The sequence below is a fragment of the Malurus melanocephalus genome, unplaced genomic scaffold, assembly GCF_030028575.1.
Source record: "Malurus melanocephalus ecotype Western Australia unplaced genomic scaffold, MMel_1.1 scaffold_69, whole genome shotgun sequence".
Lineage (NCBI taxonomy): Eukaryota > Metazoa > Chordata > Aves > Passeriformes > Maluridae > Malurus > Malurus melanocephalus.
Window position 1 is genome coordinate 148,520 of NW_026623301.1, and position 25,841 is coordinate 174,360.

The 25,841-nt window shown below is 41.7% G+C and overlaps 2 protein-coding genes and 1 non-coding gene across 3 annotated transcripts; all 3 read left to right on the plus strand.

Annotated features, from left to right (window-relative positions):
* The first annotated feature begins 4,098 nt into the window (after positions 1-4,098).
* MOS (MOS proto-oncogene, serine/threonine kinase) lies at positions 4,099-5,478 on the plus strand. Its single transcript, XM_057366593.1, has one exon. It carries the CDS (start codon positions 4,229-4,231, stop codon positions 5,276-5,278), a length of 1,050 nt encoding a protein of 349 aa, XP_057222576.1. The 5' UTR covers positions 4,099-4,228; the 3' UTR covers positions 5,279-5,478.
* A 15,399-nt stretch (positions 5,479-20,877) lies between these two features.
* Positions 20,878-23,845, plus strand: RPS20 (ribosomal protein S20). Its single transcript, XM_057366607.1, has 4 exons — positions 20,878-20,995; positions 22,281-22,380; positions 23,126-23,199; positions 23,622-23,845. The coding sequence occupies exons 1-4, from the start codon at positions 20,993-20,995 to the stop codon at positions 23,802-23,804; spliced, it is 360 nt and encodes a 119-aa protein (XP_057222590.1). The 5' UTR covers positions 20,878-20,992; the 3' UTR covers positions 23,805-23,845.
* On the plus strand, positions 22,984-23,047 carry LOC130573871 (small nucleolar RNA U54). Its single transcript, XR_008965365.1, has one exon. It is a non-coding gene; the product is annotated as a small nucleolar RNA U54 (small nucleolar RNA).
* Positions 23,846-25,841: the final 1,996 nt, after the last annotated feature.

The following is a 25,841-nucleotide window of genomic DNA, read 5'->3' on the forward strand; positions in this document are numbered from 1 at the left end:
AAAAAAAAAAAAAAAAAAAAAAAAAAAAAAAAAAAAAAGTGGTTAATCAGTGGCCTATCTTCAGAGCAAGCCTCTGTAGGGACTGGCTCCAGACAATGCTATCACTTACACCTGTGCAATTGATCATATCAGAATTCCTTTCAGGCGACTCTGAATATCGTTTGAGGTCTATGAGGTGTGACTGGAAGCAACACTTGGACTGTGAAACGCTGCGCATAAGGAGGATGTACCTTCATCATCCCATCCTAAAGTGAGATCAGAGGGACTGACAGTAAAAGGAGAAAAAAGAAAACTTTTGATTTGAAACAGAGAAGAAAATCTTTCAGAAGTCACTAAGCCACAGGCTAAGGAACTGTCTAGCTTTGAGCAGGACTGTAATTTAAGTACTGAAGAGCTTCATTTGGCTCCTTTAGAGAAGATTACAAAGTAACCTAATAGAAACACAATGCTACCTCTGTATTGTGAGGCAGTTCTTAGAAGCCTCTGGACAGGCCAAGCCTTCAAGGGCTTGTTACATRGTACAGCAACCAAATGTACAAAGAAATAAAGCAATGATTGTGGAGAAGTATATATATAACTATGCACTCCTAAACTCTCTCAAGTCATGTCCAATCCCCAGCCCTGTCCTTTGCCTGTTTTAGACAAAACTGGCTGTTAACCACAAGAGTGATGCACCTTGGTCAAACCAAGACTGGTGTTTGGTTTGTCCTGTGTTGTGCTGGGTTACATCCAYGCCAGCCCTTTAGGGCCCTTGGTGTTGGGGCTGCCTTCTCCTGTCCAGTGACCACACAAATAGCAGCAGTAACTAACAACAATGGCAAACAAAGAATTTCTATATTCCTCAAATACCAGTGAAATAGGAATGGGGTACCCACCGAGATTCTGTATTCCTTCCTATCCAGAAGCCAGATTAGGCTGGGCAGCACTGGGTGCACAGGTATGTTTTACTTGCAGAAATACAACAYACCAGCTTGGAACAAACCCATTGCTGCTGCAGTTGATTGTAGCAGTGACATTGCAGCCCATGGGACACAGACTGTGTGCTTTCCTCCTGTCACTTCTAAAAGTTCCTACTGCATTCTGTGCTGCTAACTTCTGGCTGCTACAGCTGCCCTTTCCCCTGTGGAAAAAGCAGTGCAATGGGAACGGTGCTGGAGGCTGCTGAGGGTTGCCCTGGGGAAGGAAGGGTGGCTGGGAGGGAAGGGCCAGCTGTCCCCACAGCCCTGCTCCCCTCTGCAGGTGGCTCCCCAGCTTCACCCAGACACCTATCGCAGCCTGCAGTGATGCTGGAACTAACAGGGCTGCAAACTGCAGCAAGGATGTCCTACAGCSATTGTGGCTTCTGGGAAGTCGCTGGGCCAAATCACCAATGGATTACAGGAATATAATGTTTATTAATAATAAAAGACTGTTTGTATTTAAATCCCATTTAATCCTATTCACACTGAAAGACTCTGGATATTTTCTTGCTTTGGTCCTCAGCAGYCAGCTTGAGACAGGAYRATAAGTTACATGGAATGTAAATGAMTGCYCCTCTTCCTCTTTAAAAATTCAGTGTATTCCCCAAGAACAATACATGTGTGCCATGGCAGGGCAAGGAAGAAAGGTTTCTAACAGAAACAGGTAACAAGAAAATTACCAGAAAAGGGAACTAAAGGACAACTGATAAAAGTGGACGTGGAGTTTGAAAATAATAATATGGAAGGTCTGATACATCCTTCTGAATGAAATTTCAATCAAAGAAATTTGGAAACAGCCTTAATCCTAACCCTCTGTTTTATGAACATTGATTTCATTGCTGCTTTATAGCATTCAGTCATCAGATGTGCTGCTATAGCTTTTAACTTAAGAGGTCAGTCTCTTCATCCACACATCCTTCTACTTACACTTCTCCACACCCRACTTTCCCTCTGAACTTCTCTGCCACCCTAACCCTAAGGCCTGAAGAAATCAGAGCAGAAATCTCTTTGTGGTGATTTCATATGCTATATGTTACAGAAGCCCGCTGAAGAACTGGAGTCCAAATAGCACTCAGAAAAAAAGGCACAAAAATCTTTTCTCTCTCCCCTGTAGCTTCATCTGCTTTCTGCAGCATTTCATTTCTATCACAATTCACTTGCCKAAAAGACATTCTCTGCAAAGATTGGAAGTGAGGACTTCTACATACAAGCGTAAAATCGTAATGCTGCTCCAGAAAGGAAACTAAACACCTGTTGTCTCCATAGCTTATATCGTTACACGTTTAAAACTTTACACTAAAAATCCTYTTGTTCTCCGCCACCCCTAAAACATCCCTTTGTGACTGAGGAGGAGCCAGAGAGATGCCTGAAAGCAGGGGTAGCATTAGGATATCACTTGTCTGGCTCGTGCTGTACAACAAAAAGCTCRCAGAGCGTGATAGCACCTGAGGGGTCCAGCGGCCTCTTGTTAGAGCCCTTCGGGGAGGGGCCAGCACAGCGGAGCCTTGTGTTAGCAGGGGATCCCATCTGCAGGGACTGTCCCACCCACGGCCATGGCAACATCCCTCAGTCTTTGAGCTCTCACATGCTAACAACTCCAATTAGCACCTATTTATCTAATTCTTCCCCAGCCTGTTTCACACTGCCAGCTGGTAACCCGAATTCCCCATTCTCATTCATCTGTGGTTCAAACTTGCTTCCCTGTGAATTGCTGTGACAAATTTCTCCTGATAGATCTAAGTCTCAGTGCTAGGGAAGGTCTCCATCACTGATTCACTATGGGGTGAGGTCTTTGAGACCCTCTAGGAGGGCYGATCTAGAGTTCAAGGAGGATCAGGAGATATCAGGTTTGGGATATCAGGTTTGTTTGTTTGTTAAAGTGAACAAYTGAACCCATCTCAAGGTGAAGAACACTCCAGTACTGCTTGCACATGGTCTGGCATTCTTGAAATCCCCTTCAGTGGCCTGTTCTGCTTTTTACTCATCCAGAGAATAAAAAAAAAAAAATAAACACAAAAAAAACCAAAACAAACAAACAAACCCTCACCAAAACCACAAACAGACAAAAATCCAAACAGAAAACGCCAGGAAAACTGCAGGAACTGCCTGCGGAGCTGGTGCTGCCCGGAGGTAAACTCTGGAGAAAGAGGCCCCACCATTCTGAAATCATATGGCAGAACTGTACTGAAAACTCAAGAATCCAGAGCAAGGTCTGAAGAGTGAGGGGGTGGGAAATGGGGTCCAAGCTTTCCAAGGTATTTGTCAAGATGTACAGAAAGTTACTGGAATACTCAAAATTCCTTAGTGTGTAAGTCCCATAAGGGTGCTCTGCTACCTGAGCAGTACAGCAGGTACCAAACACAATGACACGAGCACTACAAATATGTGAAAGGGTCAAAATTCAAAAAAGCCCTTTGAAAAATCACTGGGACCACCAACACAAAATTACCTTTGTTTGATTTCTGCTAGAACACCTCTGTAAATTCAGCAACAAGTTTTCTAAGAAGGATCCAGAAATRAAACACACACCTGTAGTAACTGCATGAGGTGTGATGAGTAGACGATGAGATACTTATGGATAATTCTAGTTACTGTATCCAAAGGATGACACAGAAAAATAATTTGTCCTTATGCCGTTATTAAAGGCAAATGTTGTTTGTCCTTTGCTGTTCTGCATGGGCAAAGCTGAGCAGACAAACCAGTYCCCTTGTCCCAGTCATGTTTTAGTAATAGGTTCCTACAAACATGCTTTTATATTTAGTTATGCCTGTCCTAGCATCATCACGTTAGTGCTCAGCACTTCAGCTGCTTCCACTGACCAAAACTTTGAGCTGTTTAATGCACCCGATGCTGATCATGCCTGCCTGGAGCCATGGTGAAATATATTCATCAGCCACTGCTTTATTTACTCCTGGGGCATTTCGCTAGTGGCATTTTGCTAGAGGCATTCAATGGGCAGAACATACTTTATTTGTTGTTAGGAGATTATAAATTATGTGAAATACTTAGGAATTAGTAAATTTTTAGCCTTAAATCCATTTGTCTTGACTTTCTAGAGATTTGCTTCAGGGCTGGAGAAGAATGTTTCCAGGTGAGCCTGATTTGATTCAGACAATTGTGACAGATGCAGTTCATTTGGGGGAGGGAGGGAAAATGGTGAAGGGAGGATAAAAGGCTTTGGAAGGCAGCTTACAGTCCTTTCTGTCAGGGAAGTTTTTTCAGTCTTCTGTCTCAGTAACRACTCTGCCTGTTGTTTTCTCCTTCRTATTATGCCCTCACCTATTCCTCTCAATTGTTTCCTTTCTTTTGAGTATTCCCCCTCTGCGAATTTGCGCCCCTGCAGCAGCCCTTTAGTTATCCCTGGCAAAGACAGCAAAAGCTTTTTGGGGGGAGCTCCTTCAGCCCGGACTCGTCGCTTGCCTCCACGCCTGTCCTGGTGCTCCATTGACTGGGAGCAGCTCTGCCTCCTGCAGCCCTTAGGATCCGGGGGCTTTGGCTCTGTCTACAAAGCCACCTACCATGGCACAACCGTGGCTGTGAAGCAGGTGAACAAGAGCAGCAAGAACCGGCTGGCATCGCGGCAGAGCTTCTGGGCTGAGCTGAACGTGGCCCAGCTCCAGCACGAGAATGTGGTGCGTGTGGTGGCTGCCAGCACGTGTGCCCCCGCCAGCGACAACAGCCTGGGCACCATCATCATGGAGTACGTGGGGAACATCACCCTGCACCACGTCATTTATGGCACTGGGGGTGTGTGGAGACACGGGGAGGATGATGAAGAAGGAGGTGGAAGGAAGGCGCTGAGCATGGAAGAGACCGTGTGCTATTCTTGTGACATCATGACGGGCTTAGCCTTTCTGCACTCACAGGACATTGTGCACTTGGACCTGAAGCCTGCAAATGTTTTCATCACTGAGCAGGGAGCGTGCAAGATCGGAGACTTTGGCTGCTCCCAAAAGCTGGAGAAGGGCTTGTCCCAGAGCCTCCACGTTTGCCAGCAAGGGGGCACGTACACACACCGYGCCCCTGAGCTCCTCAAGGGGGAGAAGGTGACTGCCAAAGCAGACATCTACTCGTTTGCCATCACGCTGTGGCAGATCGTGATGCGGGAGCAGCCCTATCTGGGCGAGCGGCAGTACGTGCTCTATGCTGTGGTCGCCTACAACCTGCGCCCCTCGCTGGCTGCCGAGGTGTTCCACGAGTCGCCGGTGGGACAGACGCTGCACAGCATCATCAGCTGCTGCTGGAAGGCCAATGCAGAGGAGCGCCTGAGTGCAGACCAGCTGCTTCCCAGCCTCAGAGCCCTCAAGCAGAGCCTCTAGGAAAACTCAGGACTCTTTATGTTTCTTTTGTCAACTTTTCTCTCCCTCCCCCCCTCCCTCTGAACGTAATTAATTTAGCCCCTGTGTGATTTAAAGGCTTTGATGCTGTTTTTTATACTTTAAAAAAACTTCAACTCAAAGTGTTTTGATATAAGAAGATTAAAAATAAAGAGATGTAATGAAACTGYGGGGTTTTACCCTGGGAGGGGATAGAGGCAAGGATCAAGATATTGGCAGATATGAYTTTTTCTGGATGATGTGTTGTGTGCTGCCTTGCTCACTAGGAAATGTGATGTGCAGAAAAATTGTTGGTTGTGAGTAAGGAAAGTACAAAAAAAAGAGTCTGTTTTTGGAAGGTTCTTTATACATAATACCTTTTGGTATTTTCAAAATGTCAGATATGAGTAGTTCTTTACACAATCCAGGGTAGTGCCTTTGAGCTTTTCCTCTTCATTTACCAAGGAATGAATGTGTATCACAAATCAATGCAGAAAAATAAATACAGAGTGTCAGTGTTCTATTTAACTTGTTCTCAGATGTACTTAATTTCAGTAAGTGTGCTGCTTCTGATATAAAATATGTGAACTACCCACATACTCCATGAAATAAAGAACTTTTTTGTCAGTCTAAGGGTACTACGAGTAAGAAGATACATTAACAACCTGTCCTTTTTATAAGACTTCCCTGCTACCAGGTGYGTTAGTAGCAACTTGCTAGTTGGAACAATACATGTTGAAGTATTATAAGTACATTTTATGCAGAATATAGAGTTAAAAAAGAACAGTAAGGGGAGGATTCTGTATGCTTTATAACACACGGGTCAGYATTGGACAAGATATGGAAGTACTGAAAAGGAAGTTTTCTTGCAGCATTAGTGATGTTCCTCTGGTGGTGCTCAAAGCAGACACTATTGAACTATCCTCTGCACTGCTTATGTCTTATCTGCTATCTTTCCTAATCTGGTTGTAGCGTGTCTGGGAAAGGAAGTGCTCTAGGCAATGCTGAAGACAAAAAGCTCTGATCCCTGATTTATCAGAACTGATAATTGTACATCTGAACACTTATCTGGAGCTGCCTGCTGTAGCTGATATTGCCTTTAAGCTCAAAGCCTCTGCTTCTTTTTAAGATGGGAGAAAGAGTGATGTTTCAGTCAAATTGTTTTTCTTCTTTACCCTTCCTCCCCCTTGCTTCCATTCTGGAAAAAAAAAAATCCCAAAGGAATTGAGCCAGTTTCCTGATTTCTGACACACATCTGTTCTTAGCCCCGTAAAATCCTGGAAATGAGCAACTATGTGAATTTGAGATGATTCTGTAGGTCTTTATGGTATTTGGGTTGGTAATTGAAATTAATGGTTTATAAACCATATCTAAGCTTAACTATTTCTTAGTCTTCTCTTCCCCCTTAAGTGGAAATAAAAATTGCTGACTGACTGGAATAAAAAAACTTGAAGTAAATTCTGGAAAATATTGCCCGTGTTTCTCTGTCAAAATAATTATGCTATAGAACCAGAACTCTTTGTGTGTGTGTGTGTGTGTGTGTGTTTCATGACTCAATAAAGAAATTTCTTTCATAGAAGTTATCATAATAACTTCTAATAAGTCAGTTACCTTCTGATATAGTTAGCTGAGGGCATGTAAGATAAAATTTTAGATAAAACCATTGACATGCCTCACCTTAATAAAAATGTTTCTGCAGTTTTCAAAAGAATAAAAAATGGAAATGAATTTTTTTAGTAGTTCCTAAATGCTTATGTGTTGTATTTATTTTGCCAATCTAGGAAGCTTGTTGCTTATATTGCTAGAAACCTGTGATTTTTMGCTTAACAATACTCTAGCATCAACAAGTGCTACTTGAGTCTCTGTGAAAAATCAAGCACCCTTCAAATTCTCTATTGTACTTGACAGAAGGATACTGAATGGCTGAGATCTACTCTTGAAGTATAATCAGCTTTGCAGATGTTTCTGTCAATTTTATGGGGTTCTCTTTTGAYAGTGTGAGAGAGAACTCAGCAACAGCACTCAAGATGTGGGCATGTCATACTCTGCTGTCATAACGGTCTCTATTTTTTAACTTCTAAGGTTTGTTTTGTTTTTTGATTGCTCATGAGTTCTGAGTTAATACTAATCAAGAAATATTTCAAGCCMAACAGCCCAGAATTCATGGTTTTATGCGATGATAATTTTGTCTGTTCCCCTCACTTTACACCAATATACCCTAAATTTATTTCTGCCACTTTGTAGTTGGCCCCTGCAATTAAATAACTCCACCATCAGCAAATTTGTTTATCTTCTGGCTCCCCTTCTATCACTTCATTTATGGATGAGCCTGGCAGCAGAGGATGTCCTAAAACACCAGTGGTCTCTTTTTCCTGCAGAGAGAACTCACAGTTTTACTCCCTGTACCTATATCTACTGAATTATCCAGCCCCGAGTTTTCTGTCATAAATGTGGCTGCTTAGTACCTTTCAAAAGTTTGCAGTAAAGAATTTTTAAAATACCTTTGGAAACCCTAAGGGAACATATCAATCAGTGCCTTATCTACATACTGTCAGTGTTCCTAAAGAATTCCAACACCATCCAACACAATTGTGAAGTGCAATTCTTCCAATGTAAGCAATTGGCTCCTTCTAAACAAATCATATCAATATATCTGTTATTTTCTTTGATATACAATCTACTAATGTATCTTGTACAGATGTTAATTATGTAATTATGAAATTTATTTTTAAAGACTTCCCTGGGATATGATCCTGGAGAGAAAAAGGGCCAAGGACAGCTGGTTGCTTTTCAAGGATTGCCTTCTCCAAGCTCAAGATTGGTCCATCCCCATGAGCAGGAAATCAGGTAAGGGTGACAGGATGCCTCCAAGGATAAACAAGGAAATCCTGATTAAATTCAAATGTAAATAATAAATATGCATGAGTTGAGAGACCAGTGTGGAGTCTGAAGCAAAGAAGATTWAGTGTTAATAAAGAAGGATCAGGTAAGGGAACACTGAAACAAACAAGATGTTCAGAAGTTCATAGGACCTGATGGGATGCATTCACAAATGCTGACAGAGCTTGCCAGTGTCATTGTCAGGCAACTCTCAGCTATCTTTGGAAARTCATGGTTGTCAGGAGAGGATCCTGTGGTATGAAAGAAAACAAATCTAACTCCTGTRTGCAAGATGGCCAAGAAGGAGGATTTGGAAAACTTAAAGCCAGTCAACCTCATCTAAATCCTTGGAAAATTGGTGGAACAAATAATTCTGGAAATCATTGCCAAGAAAATGAAGGGCAAAGAGGTGATTTGGAGTAGACATCAGGGATTTATGAAGAGGAAATCAAGCTTGACCAACTTAGTAGCCTTTTGCAATGAGATTACTGGCTGCTCGAGGGCAGTGAGGTTGCTTATATTTTGACCTWAGAGAGGTTTTTAGATCTGCTTCCCATTACATTCTCATAGAGAAACTGATGAAGTACTGACTAAATAGTGGAAACTGAAAATCAGGTGAACTACTGGGCTCAAAGGGTTGTGATCAGTGACATGAATTCCAGTGGAAGAGTCATTAGTGGTGTACCCAGGATTGATCCTGGACCCAGTGCGGGCCAACATCTCCATTAAAGGCTGGGATGATGGGGTGGAGCACCCTGCAAGTTGGCAGATCCAGGATTGGATGGACTGTCCATACCTTGAATGGCTGTGCAGAAAGATTCCCAAGCTGGAGAAATCCGCTGAGGGCGACCAGCGCAGGGAACCGGACTGTCTGGCACCTGGCGGTGGACAACCCCTACACCGGTACGCGCTCGGGGCCAGCCGGTGTGAAGCCGTTTTGCGGGAAAGGACCTGGCGTTGCTGGCAGACACCAAGTGGAACATGAGCAAGCAATGCACCCTTGCGGCAAAGGCGGCCAACAGCATSTGGGTGCGCTCCAAAGCCTGCTGCCAGYCCTTCCAGAGCGCTGCGACAAGTGGTTATTCCCCGGTGTTCACTCAGCCCYGGTGAGACACATCTGGGACTCTGCCGGAACAAAAAAGTCACGGATATACTGGACCAGGAGTTATTGATTATTAAGCTGATCACAGGATTGGAACCTCTGCATGGGAGGAGAGGTTGAGAGCTGGGACTGTTCAGCTTGGAAAGAAAAAAAAAAAAAAAAAAAAAAAAAAAAAAAAAAAAAAAAAAAACAAAAAAAGAAAAAAAAAAAAAAAAAAAAGGCTCAGGGGGATCTAACCAGAAAAAAACATTTTACTGTGAAGATGGTCAAACACTGGAGCAGGTTGTTCAGAAGGGTTAGGGAGTCTTCATCCTTGGAGATACTCAGAACCTAACTGGATGTGGTACTGAACAGGCTGCTCTAGTTGACTTGCTGAGGAGAGCAATGGACTAGACAGYCTTCAGAAGTCACTTCTAACCACAGAAGTTCTGCAATTATAATAACATTTATAGATAGCTGAATTTCAGACAACTCCTGAGTTCTCCTACTAAAATCCTTTTAGCTTGAGCCTATTTTGTGTTTCCTTCAGGGACAACACACATGCAAGGATCACTCTGCTTCTTTAAAATGGCTTTGTTGTCTTGGGAGGGAACAGGTTAAAACGTTTAGTCTTGATTTCGGTGGGTTTTTCTTTTGTTTTGTTTGGGGTTTTTTTGTTTGCTTTTTCTTTTAAAAACCTGACATAAATAGATCTATCAGAGAGTCTTGACAGATTTCTTGTTCTTGATACTCTGAAAATAAAAAGTTACGGAGTTTATGTTCCTTGGAAGTTTTTTTCCATCTGTTTTTATATGTAATCTACCAGACTTTTATCCTTTCTGTTTTATTCATCTGGAAACAGCTTCAGGTTTTTAAAAGATTCCCTCCTCCTTCTAAAGTTGGAATGAGCTAATGAGTGTAGCTGGACTKTGCTCTTAAATTTGTCACACTTGCATATCTCCAAATAAAGTATTAGAGAAGGGACACGGTGCTAGCAGAGCACTTGCCGACAATTGTGTCACCACTCTAAGGGATTCTGTTAATCCAGATTTTTCCCTTTCTATAAACTGGTTTTGCTCYTTCTCTCCCTTTCCCCAGACATATGTATGCAACAAAGTTCCAGATGGTCAGCAAGACATAGGTTATAGGTTATAAACCTTAACCTAAACTAGGCTCTTCGTACCTAGTTTATTTATTCTCTTTGTTTCTGGAACTGATTGGCAGCAGCTTGATCAGCCTAAACAGAAGATTTTGCCCAGATTCCGATGATGCAGCAGCAGTGTAAGTCTGGGCATGGTGGTATTGGAATGTCTTTGCCAGCCAGGTATGTTCTATGCAGGGCGTGGGTTACCTGAGGCTAACAGGYTGGACCTCCTCAAATAAGGCTCATCACTCATGTGGACTGTGCTCTTGGGAAGGAATAAAGGCTCATTTCTCCCAGCTGATAAATATAAAGGTCAGATCTCTCATGTCTTACTATCAGCCRAGTTCCGGAGCTTTATATAATTATTTTCCTTGGAAACTCAACTATTCTGATGTTTAGTTTTGTTTGTTCATTTGGTTTTGGTTTTGTTTYTAATAGCAGCAACCTAAGTGCTGTTTCTGGGAGCCCGGGATGCCATGTCACAGTAGCCAGTTTCTCAAGGTGAGCCRCTTTTTGTTTTCAGTTCTCTGTTCCTGAGTAGCACAAGCTGCCTTTAAAACATCCAGCTCTGCAGCACTGAGAGCTAACAATTCAAAACTGGGTGGGTTAGCTCCTGCCTCACAGTGGTCTGGGGTAGCACAGCCTGCACAGAAACTTCAGCTCCTTCTCAGTAATCTCCCAGTACCYAACTAACCAAAACTGGTTGCATTTACTGATTTTGGAAAGTACATAAAACGAAGATACTGTAAAGTGCTTGCATTCTCATGGGTAATAATCACAGCCAGKAGCCTGACTTATTGACCCTATTAGAGTGTTTTATTTGTGCTTTCCTGGTTATATAGATAGTGTTGTCCACTAATGGATAGCATGAATTAAAAGTTCTAATTCTGGACTTTTTTTCTTTGATTTTATAATTAATGATATTCACCATCCCAACCTCCCCTGACACATCTCCTCCTCTTTCTCAAATGGGCACCTGTGCAAAACTTGACAGGGTGCAGTTAAGAGATTTTATATCATTTTACCTAATTCAAATGGAACCCCCAGATAAGAGCCAATATTAATTAGTGCTGGAATTGTTTTAGGTCAAAATGATTTTTTTTTCATGCCTTACAATGAAAAGCAACTTCTACATGCTATTCTGAGTTCTGTGAAGTGCAACAACTGTTTTAGCAGTCAAGTGATGACAAGAAAAGGTGACTAGAAGCATGGGAACTATGCAATTGTAATAAACAGTTTCTAGGAAGAATGATAAAGAAGGAAAACAAAAAGCAGGGAATTTTACCATTCKGTATTAATCCTCACTTACTATAGCTGTTACTGAAGGTTTAGTATCTTTGGATCCCAAGTAGAAACAAGACATTTTGTAACAGGTTTTAAAAGAAGTTAGCATAGCCTACAATTCTGATGGCATGCTCTTTATCATGTGGTGGGGTGGAGTGGAGTATTACAGTTACACATATTTTATAATTAAAAAGGGAACATCTATCTGTTTGTCTCTGACACAGCTTCTAGCTTCCCATCAACCAGGATCCTCTGCGATCCTGATCTTGGCATGTTCTGTTGTTTGCTCCTCGTTCCTTTTTACTTTTTTTTTTTTTTTTTTTTTTTTTTTTTTTTTTTTTTNTTTTTTTTTTTTTGTATTATGTTTTATTTCAACCCAGAAAGAAAGTGGTAACATCATTATTTTCAAACAAAAAAATACTACATAACTTGAAAGTGGGAACATCCTCAATTCAGAAGGCAGGATAGAAAACATGAAAACATAAGTCCGAAGATGTATGAGTTGCTTCTGTATTCTGTGGTAAGATACACCACAGTAAAGAAAACAAACAAAAATTGCTCTACACAATATACCACAAATATTTGTAAATTCAATTGGACTTAAGTGGATGCTTACTTGTTCAGYGGTACATCAATTTTTGCAGTGTTAGCATCTGTGTTCATAAATTCATCTGCTAGAACAAAGATGAAAATATGGGYAGGAAATAGTTATTTTTAAAATTTACTATACTTGGAATATTCTGCTTTTACTTTATTCTAGCTATATATCAGCTGCAAATACCTTCATGTAGCACTCAAAGAGCCTCTTCTGATGCTTCAGTTAACCCAGCTGCCAAATATTTGTCTGCTTGTCAAACAAAAAGCCTTAAAACCAGTTAAAGAAGGAAAATGGAACAAAAAAGTCTACTGGCACCTATCCCAGGCTGCCAATAGCTAAGGAYGCCATGGGACAAGGTGACAGTAGAGGCACCACAATCCACCCCTGGACTTCTCCGAGCACGAGGCTGAGTGTCGTGGTCGACCCAGCCTGAAGTTCAATAGCCCAAGTTTTCAGCAGAGTAGGGAGGGGATTGAATTTGCCTTTGCAGGGGACCTGGGATAATAGGGTAATTCATAACTTAAKAAATATTCTACTGCACATGTGCCAGGCTACAAAGAGCAAAGTAGGCTCAGATTGGAAATGTAAATGTCCAGTTCTTTTAAAGTCACTCTCTCCACAAGGACAGAAGGAAAATCAAATCAGCTTTATTTTCCATGTATTTTTCTTGGCCACTTAAGAATGGTGAAAGGGTTTTGAGTCAGATATGACACAAATGAAGTTGGTCCCAGAAACAAGCACAGAAAGTTGCATTTGAACAGAAATGGTAAAAAAGCTGAATGTAAATAAGAGAACTGATAGGCTGGGGAGGCTGGATTTCTTTTAATGGTAGATAATAGTATATATTACATAATACATTACATTTGGGGAGATATCATACACTTTTCCCACATCCTTGTTTTTGTCTTAGCTAACAGTTCCAATAAAATGGTTTATAGATAACACAAAAGCTACATGCAAAGCTTTTGAAGGAATGTATCATTGCACTGACATGCCAATAGAGGAATGTCACAGAGATTTCGCTTTGTTAAGAAAGCGACAGAACTCCAGACCTCCCTTAAAGCTGTCAACCCTTGTACAGCTTTTGGGAATGCAATGATTGCTATTAAATGTTTTCTGATTGAAAGGGGAAAAATAGATATTCCTACAGTTTAATAAATCATTCCTGCCAAAAGTTGACTTTCAGAAGAAATAAATGTCATTGCATTTTTTTAAAACGTTTTCATGATTGCATAGTTAGTGCTATATTTAAGTAGCACCAATGATTTAGCAATGTATGCTAGTACACAAGTAATGGTAGATTCTTCATTGGAAAATAAATTTCCTTTATATAAGATTTTTCAGTTTTCTGTATCAAAGATATGTTCCTGGTTTTGCCTTTATTTTTTCCAGGACAAATRAGAAACAATTCCTACATATTAGCATAAGCATTTGTCCCTGCCAGAACAAAGGGATTGGCTTCACCTCACACCAGGAACATTTCACAAGAGTGCTGAAGAGATGAATCAGTTATTTCTTTGAACAGGTAAGGGATTCTCAAAAAGGAAATGCACCTGTGGCAGTGTGGTAAGGGGCTATTGGTAGGATAAAGTGCCTGCTGGGTGCTCTCAAAAACAACTTCCAACAGTCATACCTACTGAAARAATACTTTAAAATATATGTGTTCTGTACATAAATGAAAAACATGAGGCCATAAGGCTGAAAAAATGGCAAGTATTAATATTTCTGGAATTTTTTTAGGGGACATGGGTACCATACTCAAACCCACCTCCTATATTTGCCACAATATTTATTTGCCTAAAAACTGAATGCTTGACCACAACCCTTGAAAATGCTACTACTACCTTTTCCTCAGTTTTAAACCTCTAGATAATACYGCTTTCCTTGATTTGCATCTGGAAAAGCTGTTACTGGGGATTTCACAGTGCACAGAGGCAGGAATGYTGGACATGCAATCGTGTGCACATTAATTTACATATAATTGCTTTTACATTATCTAAGTGTTTGTTGCAGGGGAAAAAGATTTTTCTGTTTTATTTCATATCTTAGGGGAAAAATATAGCAAAACCATATTCCACATTTGCAACCATGTTTTGTAGACTGGTGAGAAAGGCAATGTACAAGCCCCATTTTCATTAAGTAGGAATTTTTCATGAATTCTGACACACATATAGGTGACATCTAATTTTAATAGATTTGCTGTAATCTCCTAGTAAGATGTTCTCTTAAACAAAACTTCTGGGTCTTTTATGAATGATATTACAGACTCTACAGTTGCTGTCCCTGCCCCGTTACTGCAACCTTGTAACTTTGATGCAGTAAACCGCAGCTGCCACTTCACCACATTAGCTTTGTAGAGAAGTTAGTAAGMCCTTTGAAACCAAAACTTCTTCATATTTGATGCCTCTTGGATCACTTTCATGTTATGTTGTGGATCTGACCAGCTGCTCTAAGCAATCCCAGTGTGATGATTTCCTCAGTGGCTACTAACTCCCGTTTCTAAAGCACATCTTTAACACCACAGTATCTCCTTTAGTTCCAGGTCCTAAGTTCTGTGTTGCTATTCCTGTTTCTGTCAGATTYTGAGTAATTTAGCCTGGCTAGTTCACAGAGGGTCAGGTCACAACAGGAGAAACATTGCTGAGTTGGCTTTAATCTTTCTTTACAGATGCCAGGGTTGGGAAAGGCACCTCAAGTCCCACAGAAGTCTGACACCTGGATGTAATCYAGATAAAATTGCGAGTTGCAACTAATATCCGGCTCTAATAGTCCTGTAACATCAAGGTGGAAATCACTCCTTGCTTTAAGTCTCCTCATCATCCGTGGCAAACATTTGCTACATTTTGTGCTTGCAAACATTTGCCATCTGAAAAGCAGTTGGATCAAAAATATCACAAAAGGAGACCAGTGCTAAAGGGATGAGGAAAAACTTTTCAGGAACAAAAAACCTAAACATGATGAAGTTATGTGTTCCATATAAAGAGAAATTTTTCCTCTAGTCATAAGGCACTGTGAGGCCAGAACCATTCCTTAAATTATCCTTGCTCCATGAGAGAGAARCAGCACAATTCCCTACTACTGTGTCTCACCAAAGAATTATACTAGTTTAAATTAGTTTTTGGATGAAAAAAAACATGATCAGTGACTTCATAAACAGGCTCTAAAACACAGACAAACATATATGTGGACTACATATATTGTTAAACAGAACTGCTGTAAAATTAAACACCTTTTTTCTTCCTCCAGGACAGACATCCAATCATGCTAATACCCTGCTGCTGACAGCTTCCCACTTAGTTTACAGGAGGCAGACATGAGGAGGAAAGACAATTCCAAGTCTTTCGTAGCACAGTATTGTGAGAGTTTGTATGTACTACATGTAGCACTAGTTCTCAAACACTCCCAGTTCAAAACATCCATAGAGAAGCCAGCGAGGTAAGAGGAGCAAACCAACCTGTGTCCTGGAAGCCATTTCCAATTCTGGTGTTAAAACAGCTTCCTCTGTTCAATGAGTCCCATGGATATTATCTGAGTAGGTGCAAGTTTTCAACATGTTCTACAAACTACTGCAGTCTTCTTGAACTACTTTTATKAAGTGAAACAGATCACAACAAACAGTGCCAAGCAGTGCTGCCTCCAGTAGACAAATCCAAACCGGAGAGATTTGAGTAGTTTAGAGAGTTCATTTTTTGTACTTGATTAACCTTTCCCCACATGGTCTTCTGAGGTGATTTCCAAAATGAAAACTGGATGCTAAAAACCACAGTTCTGTTTGWATGGCCACTAGTTCTGCTTTCACTGGGCTGATGCTGGGGATTTTTTGTACAGGAATTGCATGCCCCCACTCTTGGTAACCTGGCCTGGATAACAGTGACGATAGGGTCAGAATGTATAAATARTATGTGTGCAAAGAATACTCAAACTGCCATGTTCTGGAGAGGATGTTTGCCCAGAATCTGATAACACTAAGAGGAAATTAACAATAACAAAACTTGCTTAAAACAATGACCACCCAGATGAAACAGTAACCAGGGAATTAGATTAACAAGAGGCTTTTGAGAAAAAAAAACAGTTAGCTTGAAAAGCAGCAGGAGTATTTGTAATTATTTGAAGAAAACTTGGGGTAGGAGAGAAGGTGTAAGATCCTCCTMATCAGAAACAGTAAGTAGTTGCCACCCCACTCCTAGTAGAGACTTGGGGGCTGACAGAATGACAGGATGATTGAACTAGAACAGGATGAATTCAAATAACATCCTCCTGAAAGTTGCCCAGATGGACAATCTTTTTTCAGTCCCAACTGTTTGAAAGACATATTGTAATGATGTATCACAGATTCCATGTTACTAGAAATGCTGTAGCTTATCAGCAGCTTTGTGTTTTTTTGTCACAGTGATTTGTGTCAGAAAAACAAGCCAAAACAGGTGTCAAGGAAGAAGTTTTGCTCTAACCACATCAATGATATTAGAAACCAAGTGTATTATCTGCCAGGCATAAAGTACATATTTAGAAGGAAAGAGCTTGTASTGATAACTATGAAGTTCAAATTGTCCACTTGAAAATACATCCTAACAATCAATATTTGCAGCAACAAGTATGTCAACAGTAAAGGACTCCATCAAAGCACAGTTGCTCTTTTTCTGAATCACAGATCATGTTTTCCATGCTTACACGAGAAATTTTTAAGGTAAAGAGAGCCTAGTATTTTGAGGGGTGGTTGCATTCTTATATGCTGAGCTTTATGCTAGAATTGGCATGAAAATTCAGAAAATGTAAAACGGACAGGCTAGGTGCAATATGAGAACTCCAGCTGTGCATTCTGTYYGCCTGCTACCTGCAGAGAGCATTGCCAGTTAGCAGCTACTCATCTACACAAGTCAGTCTTTCAAAAGGGGACATTTTTTAGTTCCAGGGTTTTTTTCTGAAGTTTCAGTAGCTGGGGCACTTGAAGAGAAAGCTAATTGCTGAGTAAAGAACTTGGAGGAGAGTTCTGCAACATGGTACAACTGAGAAACTTAATGCAAGGGGATCAGCAATACCTACAATTAAGACCAAGCAGATGTTACAGCCTTTATTAAAAGGGTTAAAAATAGCTTTCATTGGTTTTCTCCTGACTGGTTTAGAGACTCTACCATCTGCTGATGACCTTTAGAGAAGCCTCAGGTATGATACTGCTTCACAGGTATTTTAAGAGCAGAAGTTCACACAAAACCCTTAAAAGTGCGTTCAGATCCCAATGACCTTGGAGAAGGAAGTGATTTCCAAGTAAATAGCAAATTTAATCACCACTGAAAGCAACCACTAGAGGTATYAGGCTGGCATAACCAAGACAGCTGYCAGGAAGCTGCCCATATCAAACCACWACGAAAAATGACATTAATAGATTTAGGGAAGCTGCTGTGAGCCCTGCCAAAACCATCCACAGGCCACCAATGTGTAATAAGCAGAATAAATCTCCTCAAAGAAATGAAAGGTGTTCACAGCCCATGCTGCAAAGCCTGGGGAGTATTTCTGTCCTTTGACCCAGCCAGAGGTACATCAGAAAGGCTCAACATTCACCAGAAGACAGCACAAATCTTCACTTCATGAAATTATTACAATACTTTAGAAGATCTGATTGACAACAGGCATGCTCCTTCTGTCACAAAGATAAACTCATCCCAGGATCGACTCTTCTGAAGGACAAACTAATMAAAAGAAGAAAGGAAAAATGACTCCAGTAACCTGTAAACCCCAAAATAAAAGTCAGGTGGCATGAATGCACAAGKAATGATATTCTGCATGACAAATCATTAAATTAGGTATAAAATTGTTTCTGTTACAGCCTACTAAATCATGTWAAAAGCATGTCTTGCTTCTTAATAGCTTATCTTCTTAATTACTTGACATGAGGGAAACACTCTTGAAAGCTTCATCTAAAAAGCACAGGCTGTTGGGTATAAGTCACAGAATGGCAATCTCTTAACTAAAGTTAGCATTTGCTGAGGAGAAAAACTTACATGAAAAGCAGTACATAATCAAAAAGCAGGCAAAATACAAAATAGGAATCAGAAGTTAAGAATGACAAAATACTATGAAGGTAAGCAAAAAGTTGTATTTAGAATGGCTATTAACTCATGTGAATGGCAATAAGGAGCGTTTTTTAGTATGTAGTGTATTTTACAGAAAACAGGAAGCTCAGATAAATTTCTGTAGTACACTTGTGGAGAAAAACAACATATATCAGAAAGTTCCAACAATAGCCATGGAAAGCCTTGAACACAGCAACAAAAGTAAGGCGGTTTTTGAATCAGCAGCTCCAGATAGCCTGCATCCAAGAATTTTAAGAGCTGGCAAAGGAGACTTTTGTGCTGTTAATGTGGATTTTCCATAAGCTCTGAGAAATCTGGGGAAGCTAAAAAAAAAAAAAATCTCAAAGAAAGCTTAGGTGGTGCCAATACTAGGAAAATAAGTAAGAAAGGAACAAATTCAGAACTTACGGTCAACCTCGCCTTAATCCCAGGGAAAAACAACCAAACCAAAACCAACTTCTTCATATAGGAACAAGAAATAAATGAGCAAATTGTACTTGAATTACATGGCTTAAATGTATGGAAAATGTATCTTTCTGGAATTACTTTTTTTTTTCCTCATGCTATTACAGCATTTGTTTGGTAGACAATAGGAACAGTGATGATATAACACAACTGCACATTGCCTTGTTCAGCAGGACCCAGAGAAACTGGCACAGTTGTGCACATACAGTTCATAGCAAGCAAATTAAAACTAAAGCTACAGGTCTGCATCACCATTGAGGACTCAGGCACATTTCTAATTGAATCCCACAGGAATTAGTTCTTGGCAGCAAGGTACTTAGTATTTTATCTGGAAATGAAGTTTACTGAGAACATTCATAAAAGGTCTAAGTAAATAGTGTAGCAAGGCTGCTGATTTGGAACCATCYGGGTAACTGGAAAATTAAGTGCTTCAGCATGCTCAGTGTGAGGTCATGTATTTAAGAGTGATGAATATAAAACACTTATAGATGGAAAACTTCCTCAGGAAGTAGTTGGAATAGCTGGTAACAGARTAAACATGGGTTCCTGGCGTATGAGTTCAAAAATAGTATATACATAATTGTTAAATAGCTCAGAAAACAAACCACCAGAACMAAATGCTGTTTCCATTGCAGGGAGGAAGCGACCAGAGAAACGTGATTATCATCTAAACAGACTTTTCAAGTACTGATCTCCATTGGCAAAARACATTGCTGCATTTCAGGAAACAGCAACAGGATGACAACTTCTGTATCCATGTTTTTTGGAATGTCTTTATCGAATACAGCCTCTAGGACTTTTGAAGAAGGGATTAGGAAATTAGAGCTTTCAAAGAGCAAGTACAAATAATCCAAGTGCAAACAAGCCTACAGTGGAATAGCTGGCATATAAAAGTTAACTCCATCACATGAGGTTTAAGGACCAAATGAAGGCCTAAAGAGCAAGCTGTAGGGGAAAAAAACCTGTATTAAAACACAGTGTGATAGCTGAAAGCAAGCTCATCTTAAAACACCAAGCAGCTTTCTTAGATAACTGTAGTAATTACTAAGCTTCCAGAGGTGCAGTAGTTGTGCTAATGTTATACGTGTCTCTGATGCCTGGACAAAACTCCAATTTAGAATTATTAATTTTAAAAAGGTAATCATAGTGACCCTACTATTGGTCATCATTACAATACATGTTTCTCTGGTTCTCCAGTGATGTAACTCGAAATGTAAGTATTTCCAGCAAAACGCTTGTTTTGGACTAACAGTTACCATTATCCAGGCCATATCAAAGACCATTCTCAGTAAAAAATATCTCTCTAATGCCCAACCTGAATAATGGAACTTACATAAATAAGATTAAGTCCTCAAATTCAAGCACGAATGAAACAAGTACTTTTCCTTAAAACTTCTTCTCTTGCACCTCCACTTTAGAGAATCACAGAATCAACTGGGCTGAAAGAGACCTCTGAGATCATCGAGTGCAACCTGTGACCAAAATCCACGATGTTCAACTATACCACGGCACAACCAATCTTTCCTTAAACACCTCGAGGGATGATGACCGAACCATCTCACTGGACAGCCCAATCCAATGTCTAATCACCCATTCTGTGAAGAAATTATTCCTATGTCCAATTTGACCCTCTCCTGGCGCAGCTTAACACCATGTCCTCCCGTCCTGTCGCTTTCAGTAATGACTGAAGTATAAAAGACCCAAAGGCTCAGACGGGAACGGGCTCGCTATCACTGGAAGCGATAACGCCTCKCTTGTGCGCCAAACCCCGGTCCTCCCCCCAGCAGAACGCCAAAATCTCCTGGAAAAGGCAACCAGGAGGCCGAGATGCCCGCGGGACCCGAGCGGGAAGGGCGCTGTGCCCCGCAGGGCGGGCCAAGGCCGGGATAGGGGGCACGGCAGCCGCCGGTCCCGGGCCCCTCTCCGCTCGCCATCGGCCGACACTAGCGAGCCACCAACCCGGCAGGAAGCTGAGCCGGCCCGGCTTCCCCGCCCCGGCGCTTCCGTGCCCGGCGGGCGGGTGAAAGGTCCCGCAGCGCCCGGATGGAGGCGGCGCCGCTCCGCTATATAAGCGCCTGCCGCCGCCGCGCCCGCCTCTCCCGCGCCGCCGCCGCCGCCTCCTGGCTCACCGCTGTTCGCTGGGCCCCGCGCCGCCCGAGCCCGGGAATAAGTCGGTCAGGAAGGCTCCGCTGCYGCCATGGTGAGGCGGGGGAGCGCCGGGGACGGGGGAGGGAGCGGGCCCGCCGCGCTGACCCTGCCGCATGGCCGCCGTGCCCGCCCGAACGGTGCCGGCCCTCGGCCCCGGGACAGGGCTGCGCTTCCCGGGGCTGCGCGGAGGATCCCCGGCTGCTGGGGCGGCTCCCGGAGCTCACCCCGAGCCGGCGGGCAGGAAGGGCGGCCTGTGGGTCCGGTAATGCTTTTGCCTTYGGGAAGGCACCGCCGGGAAGCGCAGGCGGCCGCAGCCCGGCGTGAGCGGTGCKGATCCGGCCTCGTGTCTTTGCCCTKAGAGGCGGCCCTTGTTAGGGGGAGGCGTGCCAGTAAACGCGGCAGGTAGCACCTCATCTTCGCTGTGTAACACCCCGWGTTTCACAGAATCACAGAATAGCTCAGGCTAGAAGGCACCAYAGTGGGTCATTCCAGAGCACATGGCGCAGCATTGAGTCCAGACAGCTCTTGGCTATCTCCAGTGGGGGAATTCCACAATCTGTCTGGGCAATCTGTACAGTCCTCGATCACCCGCACAGTAAAGTTCTTCATGTTCAGGTGGAATTTCTGTGCATCAGTTTCTGCCCGTTGTCTCCTGTCTTACTGGTTGGCATCACCGAGAAGAGCCCGACTCCGTCCTCTTGGCAACTCCTCGTTTATATTTTTATAGAAGCATACATGGATATATATTTCATCCCTCTTTTCTTAAGACCTTCATTCGTCTGAATTTTTACTCCTATTTCATCAGCTCACTTAGGCCACATTAATGCCCCATTATTTGCAAGTGTTTAATTGCTTAAGCTCCTCAAATCAGTTTCCTGAATGGCCGAATTAGTCTTTCTGGCCAAGTGCCCTTTTGTGTTCTCATGGTGTGAGTTGTTGCAGTTTTGTTGATCAATTTTTTGCTACTTAATTTGTGGCAAGTTTAAGTTGTAAGGTATGTGAAGCCTGAAATGTATTATTTTTTGAGGAAAAGGAGTTTTTGTGCCAGCTGTATATTGKCAAACCAGGGAAGGGTGTTCTTGCAGCTTCCTACCCTGAGATGCAGTTAGACACTAAAAAATTGCTTTTCCTTAGAGTTAGGACTTTGCCTTTTCATTCTCTTCCCATTATTTCTTCCATGCCACCATGCCCTTCAGATATCATTTCTAGTCAGGAGTGTAATATAGTCCCATAACTAAATTGTTCTTTACACTCTAGAAGTCTGTTTCTGAGASGCTGTGGATAGTGTTAGCTGGTGTTCACTGTAGTGTCTGATATTTATAACTTCAACATTTTAGGCGTTTAAAGATACTGGCAAAGCACCAGTGGAACAAGAGGTGGCGATTCATCGCATTAGAATTACTTTGACAAGTCGCAATGTAAAATCACTGGAGAAGGGTGAGTGGTACTTTTTTGTTTACTTGGGTAGCTTGTCAAGTAATGAATAATAGCTGCCATGTAATGCATTGCAAAATATAATCTATTGAAACCAGTTATAATTAAACATGTTACTGTTTGCCTGTCTGTATGTGCCTTGACTGGCAAAGTAAACCCAAAGTGACTAAAACCCAAAGCACACTGAAAAATAAAATCTCATTTAATTTTTAATGAAAGCCGGTGTTCTGGGGATTTTCATGCTGAAATACAATGTCGTAATGACTAATGTAAGAAAGTGCAGCTTCTTCCCTTTAATTCTTGTGGGGAGTTTTGAAGTTCATTATCGCTCTTTGAATGTATAAGAACTGAAAGGCATTGGTTTCTCAATATTTTGTCACTTGTGTCATGAAGAATGTAGTATAACATTCTYTAAGGAATTGTTTAATCTTGTTTTAGGAACCAGTATTTAATCATATAATGAAAATGTAAAAAAAAAAAAAATATTTGCAGGATCTTCAGGCTGATAACAGCTTAAATACAATTTAAACTTGTACTAATGGCTTTTGCTTACTGTTGCAACAAGATTTTACTCATCATGGCACAGCACTTCCAGTTGTGTGTAGTTGGCTATGAGGATAATGCTTAAAATGAATGGCAGTGATCACTCATACGCTATTCTGAGCCAACATCTTGTTTGAAATACTTGCTTAAGAAATCAAGCAAGTAAAATAGTCATGAACCTGAGCTATTGCATGTCTTTTTTCAGTCTGTGCTGACTTGATCAGAGGTGCTAAGGAAAAAAACCTGAAGGTGAAGGGACCTGTTCGCATGCCCACCAAGGTACTTGACATTCTTTTCCTGTCTTAAAAATTGTGGGGTTTTTCTGCTGTTTTTTTAGCTGTGTGCTTTTTGAAGAAAAAAGTGAGATGAAGAGCAGTGCTACTAAACTGAGAGTGACYCAGTGTCAAAAGATTATTTCACAAGTTGCTTTGACACCTAGGGTAACACTTAAGTGCAAAAGATGTTGAATGTGAAAGGGGCTTTTCTGTTCAATTTATTTTAATAATGAACATATTTTTTTAAATGAAATWAAATATATAGGGAAGGAGTGTTGACATCAGTAGACATAACTTAAGAAGTAATTTTCTAAYGGCATAGATGCCATACAGCATTTTTAGGTGATTTAGGTGATCGTATTTTTATGTGACTGTAGATTACTCCTCTCAGTCCATCAGCTAAATACCTCCTGTTTGACTTTTCAGACCCTGCGGATCACTACCAGGAAGACTCCTTGTGGTGAAGGTTCCAAGACCTGGGATCGCTTCCAAATGCGTATCCACAAGCGGCTCATTGACTTGCACAGCCCTTCTGAGATTGTGAAGCAGATCACTTCCATCAGCATCGAACCAGGCGTAGAAGTTGAAGTTACTATTGCTGATGCCTAAATGATGGTCATCGTTGAATAAAGTTGATTTACAAATTTTCATCGCTTGTTTCTTTTCATATGTGTGCCAAGAGATAGCTCTTCATGAAGAAGGACAGCAGAAACTGTAATCAGAGTGCTGTGTGAGAGGATTATATATTTAAGGAAGAACATGCCAGCTGTAAATATCAGGAAAATTAAACTTGGGCGTCATGGTTTCATTGGAGGCTGGCAACTGTATGGTTGTGCAGCACTTTATGAAAAATACATTTTAAATTAAAGGTTTAACTTCGGCTGAAATCACAGTCTTACACAGACAAGTACAAGCATTAAAATTGATGTTCGCATCAAATTACCAAGTTTTCAACTCGGTTCTTGCTGTGCAAGACTGAACCAACACTTAGCTTATTAGGCTTTTTTTTTTTTTGATGTCTTGCAAAGGATGCTGGAGTGCTGGTTATAAAACTTCATAATTTGTGGTGAACACAATAAACTTAGCAAGTTTATTCTTTATGACTTGCACATAGAGTAACAAAACTTGACTGTGGAACTACCTAGTCTTTTCATGTCTAGATTTCCATAGGTGCTATTAATGCTAAGCGTAAGCTTCATAGGTAAAGCAACAAACCAGCCATTTTCAATGGTRCTTTTAAGTCTCAAGTAAAGGAACTACAATTAATTCTTAAACCAACAAAACAAAGCCCAGAGTTGAACAGTGTTTAATCCATTTAAGATCAGGTTGCTGCTTCTGCTTCAAGCATAGGAGAGAACATGAGTTCTAAATAAAACAATTAAAGGTGGTCCTCTGCAAGCAGCTTCAGGTCCTATTTATGTTTGCTAAGACCTAAAACTGGCCAAAGCTCAAGCTTTCTTACTCGASATTCAAGAGGCCTTCAGTTTCTTTTAAGGCCTTAAAAGAATTCTGATCCCCTAGTTTAGTTAGTAGGCTTGAGAGCTTTGGTAGAAGGGAGGCGAATGATTCAATATGAACAGATTGTATCAASCCTACTTCCTTGAGAAATAACTGTGTGCAGAGGGGAAAATAACCCCAAAACAAAACACCTCTGTCATCCTGAAAGTATTTTTCTGGTAATATGCCACAAATATAAGCTTCTTGATGAATACTTTTATCTGTAGTTTGAAAATTATTTTTATTATAAGGGTTGSTCTTTGCAGGGATAAATGGGCAAACAAACAGCAGATGAAAAATGTTGCACTCACTGACCTTTGCCAATGATTAGTTACTTTTACTTAAGTAGTCTTCCTTCTGATTAATGGGTAGGTCTGTAACTGAAAGCACTTGGAGGGATTTAGGCAGGGCTGGATGGCTTTGACATAATTTCTGCCTTTGGTCTTTCCTGTTGGTCAAAGCCTGTTGCTGTGAAGCAGTTTGGGTATCAACCTACAGCTGACTTAAAAGGTGCCTCCTACACACACCTAAATGATCTAAAGTCCCATCGAAATTTTTTGAGCAGCTGTGGCACTTCAAAGACCAATTTCCCTCGGTCGTCTTTTCACTTGCCTCCAAATTGCCCTTAAAACACAAACGCAATTTTACCTTTCTGTCTGGATCCCGTACTGTGCAGAAATACTGCTGCCTGCCTACTGCGTGAACAGACCGGCTCACWCAGGCGGGCTTTACATTTGTCACCGGGAAAGTCGATCCTTGGCTTGTGGAAGGGCTGGAGCGCGGGCTGCGGCGGAGCTTCTCCAGCGGGGAGCGGGTCCCGTCCCGCGGCGGAGCTCATCTCGCCTTCCCCGCGGCCGCGCTCTCTGACCTGCCCACTCCTGCCTTTCGCCGGACGCGCACACTTCGCGATTTTATTTATTTTCTACTTCGTTCACGACGACAGCGCGGGAGTGTCGGAGAGGTTACGTAACRCCCGCACTAACTTTATATAACTCGTTCGGATGGAAACATTTAGGTGCCCGCGTCTCCCCCGCCCATCCTCCTCGCTCCCCCCATCCCCACCTCCATCCTCCGGCACGGCTCTTTGTCAGGCAGAACACCCCTCCTCCTCCTCCTCCTCTGGCCGTCGAGCTGCCGCTGATCCGTTCA

Excerpts from the sequence above, each read along its gene's own strand:
- RPS20 (XM_057366607.1), top strand. Across the intron at positions 22,381-23,125 it reads TGTAAAATCACTGGAGAAGG|TCTGTGCTGACTTGATCAGA; the intron begins GTGAGTGGTACT and ends GTCTTTTTTCAG. Across the intron at positions 23,200-23,621 it reads CTGTTCGCATGCCCACCAAG|ACCCTGCGGATCACTACCAG; the intron begins GTACTTGACATT and ends TTGACTTTTCAG.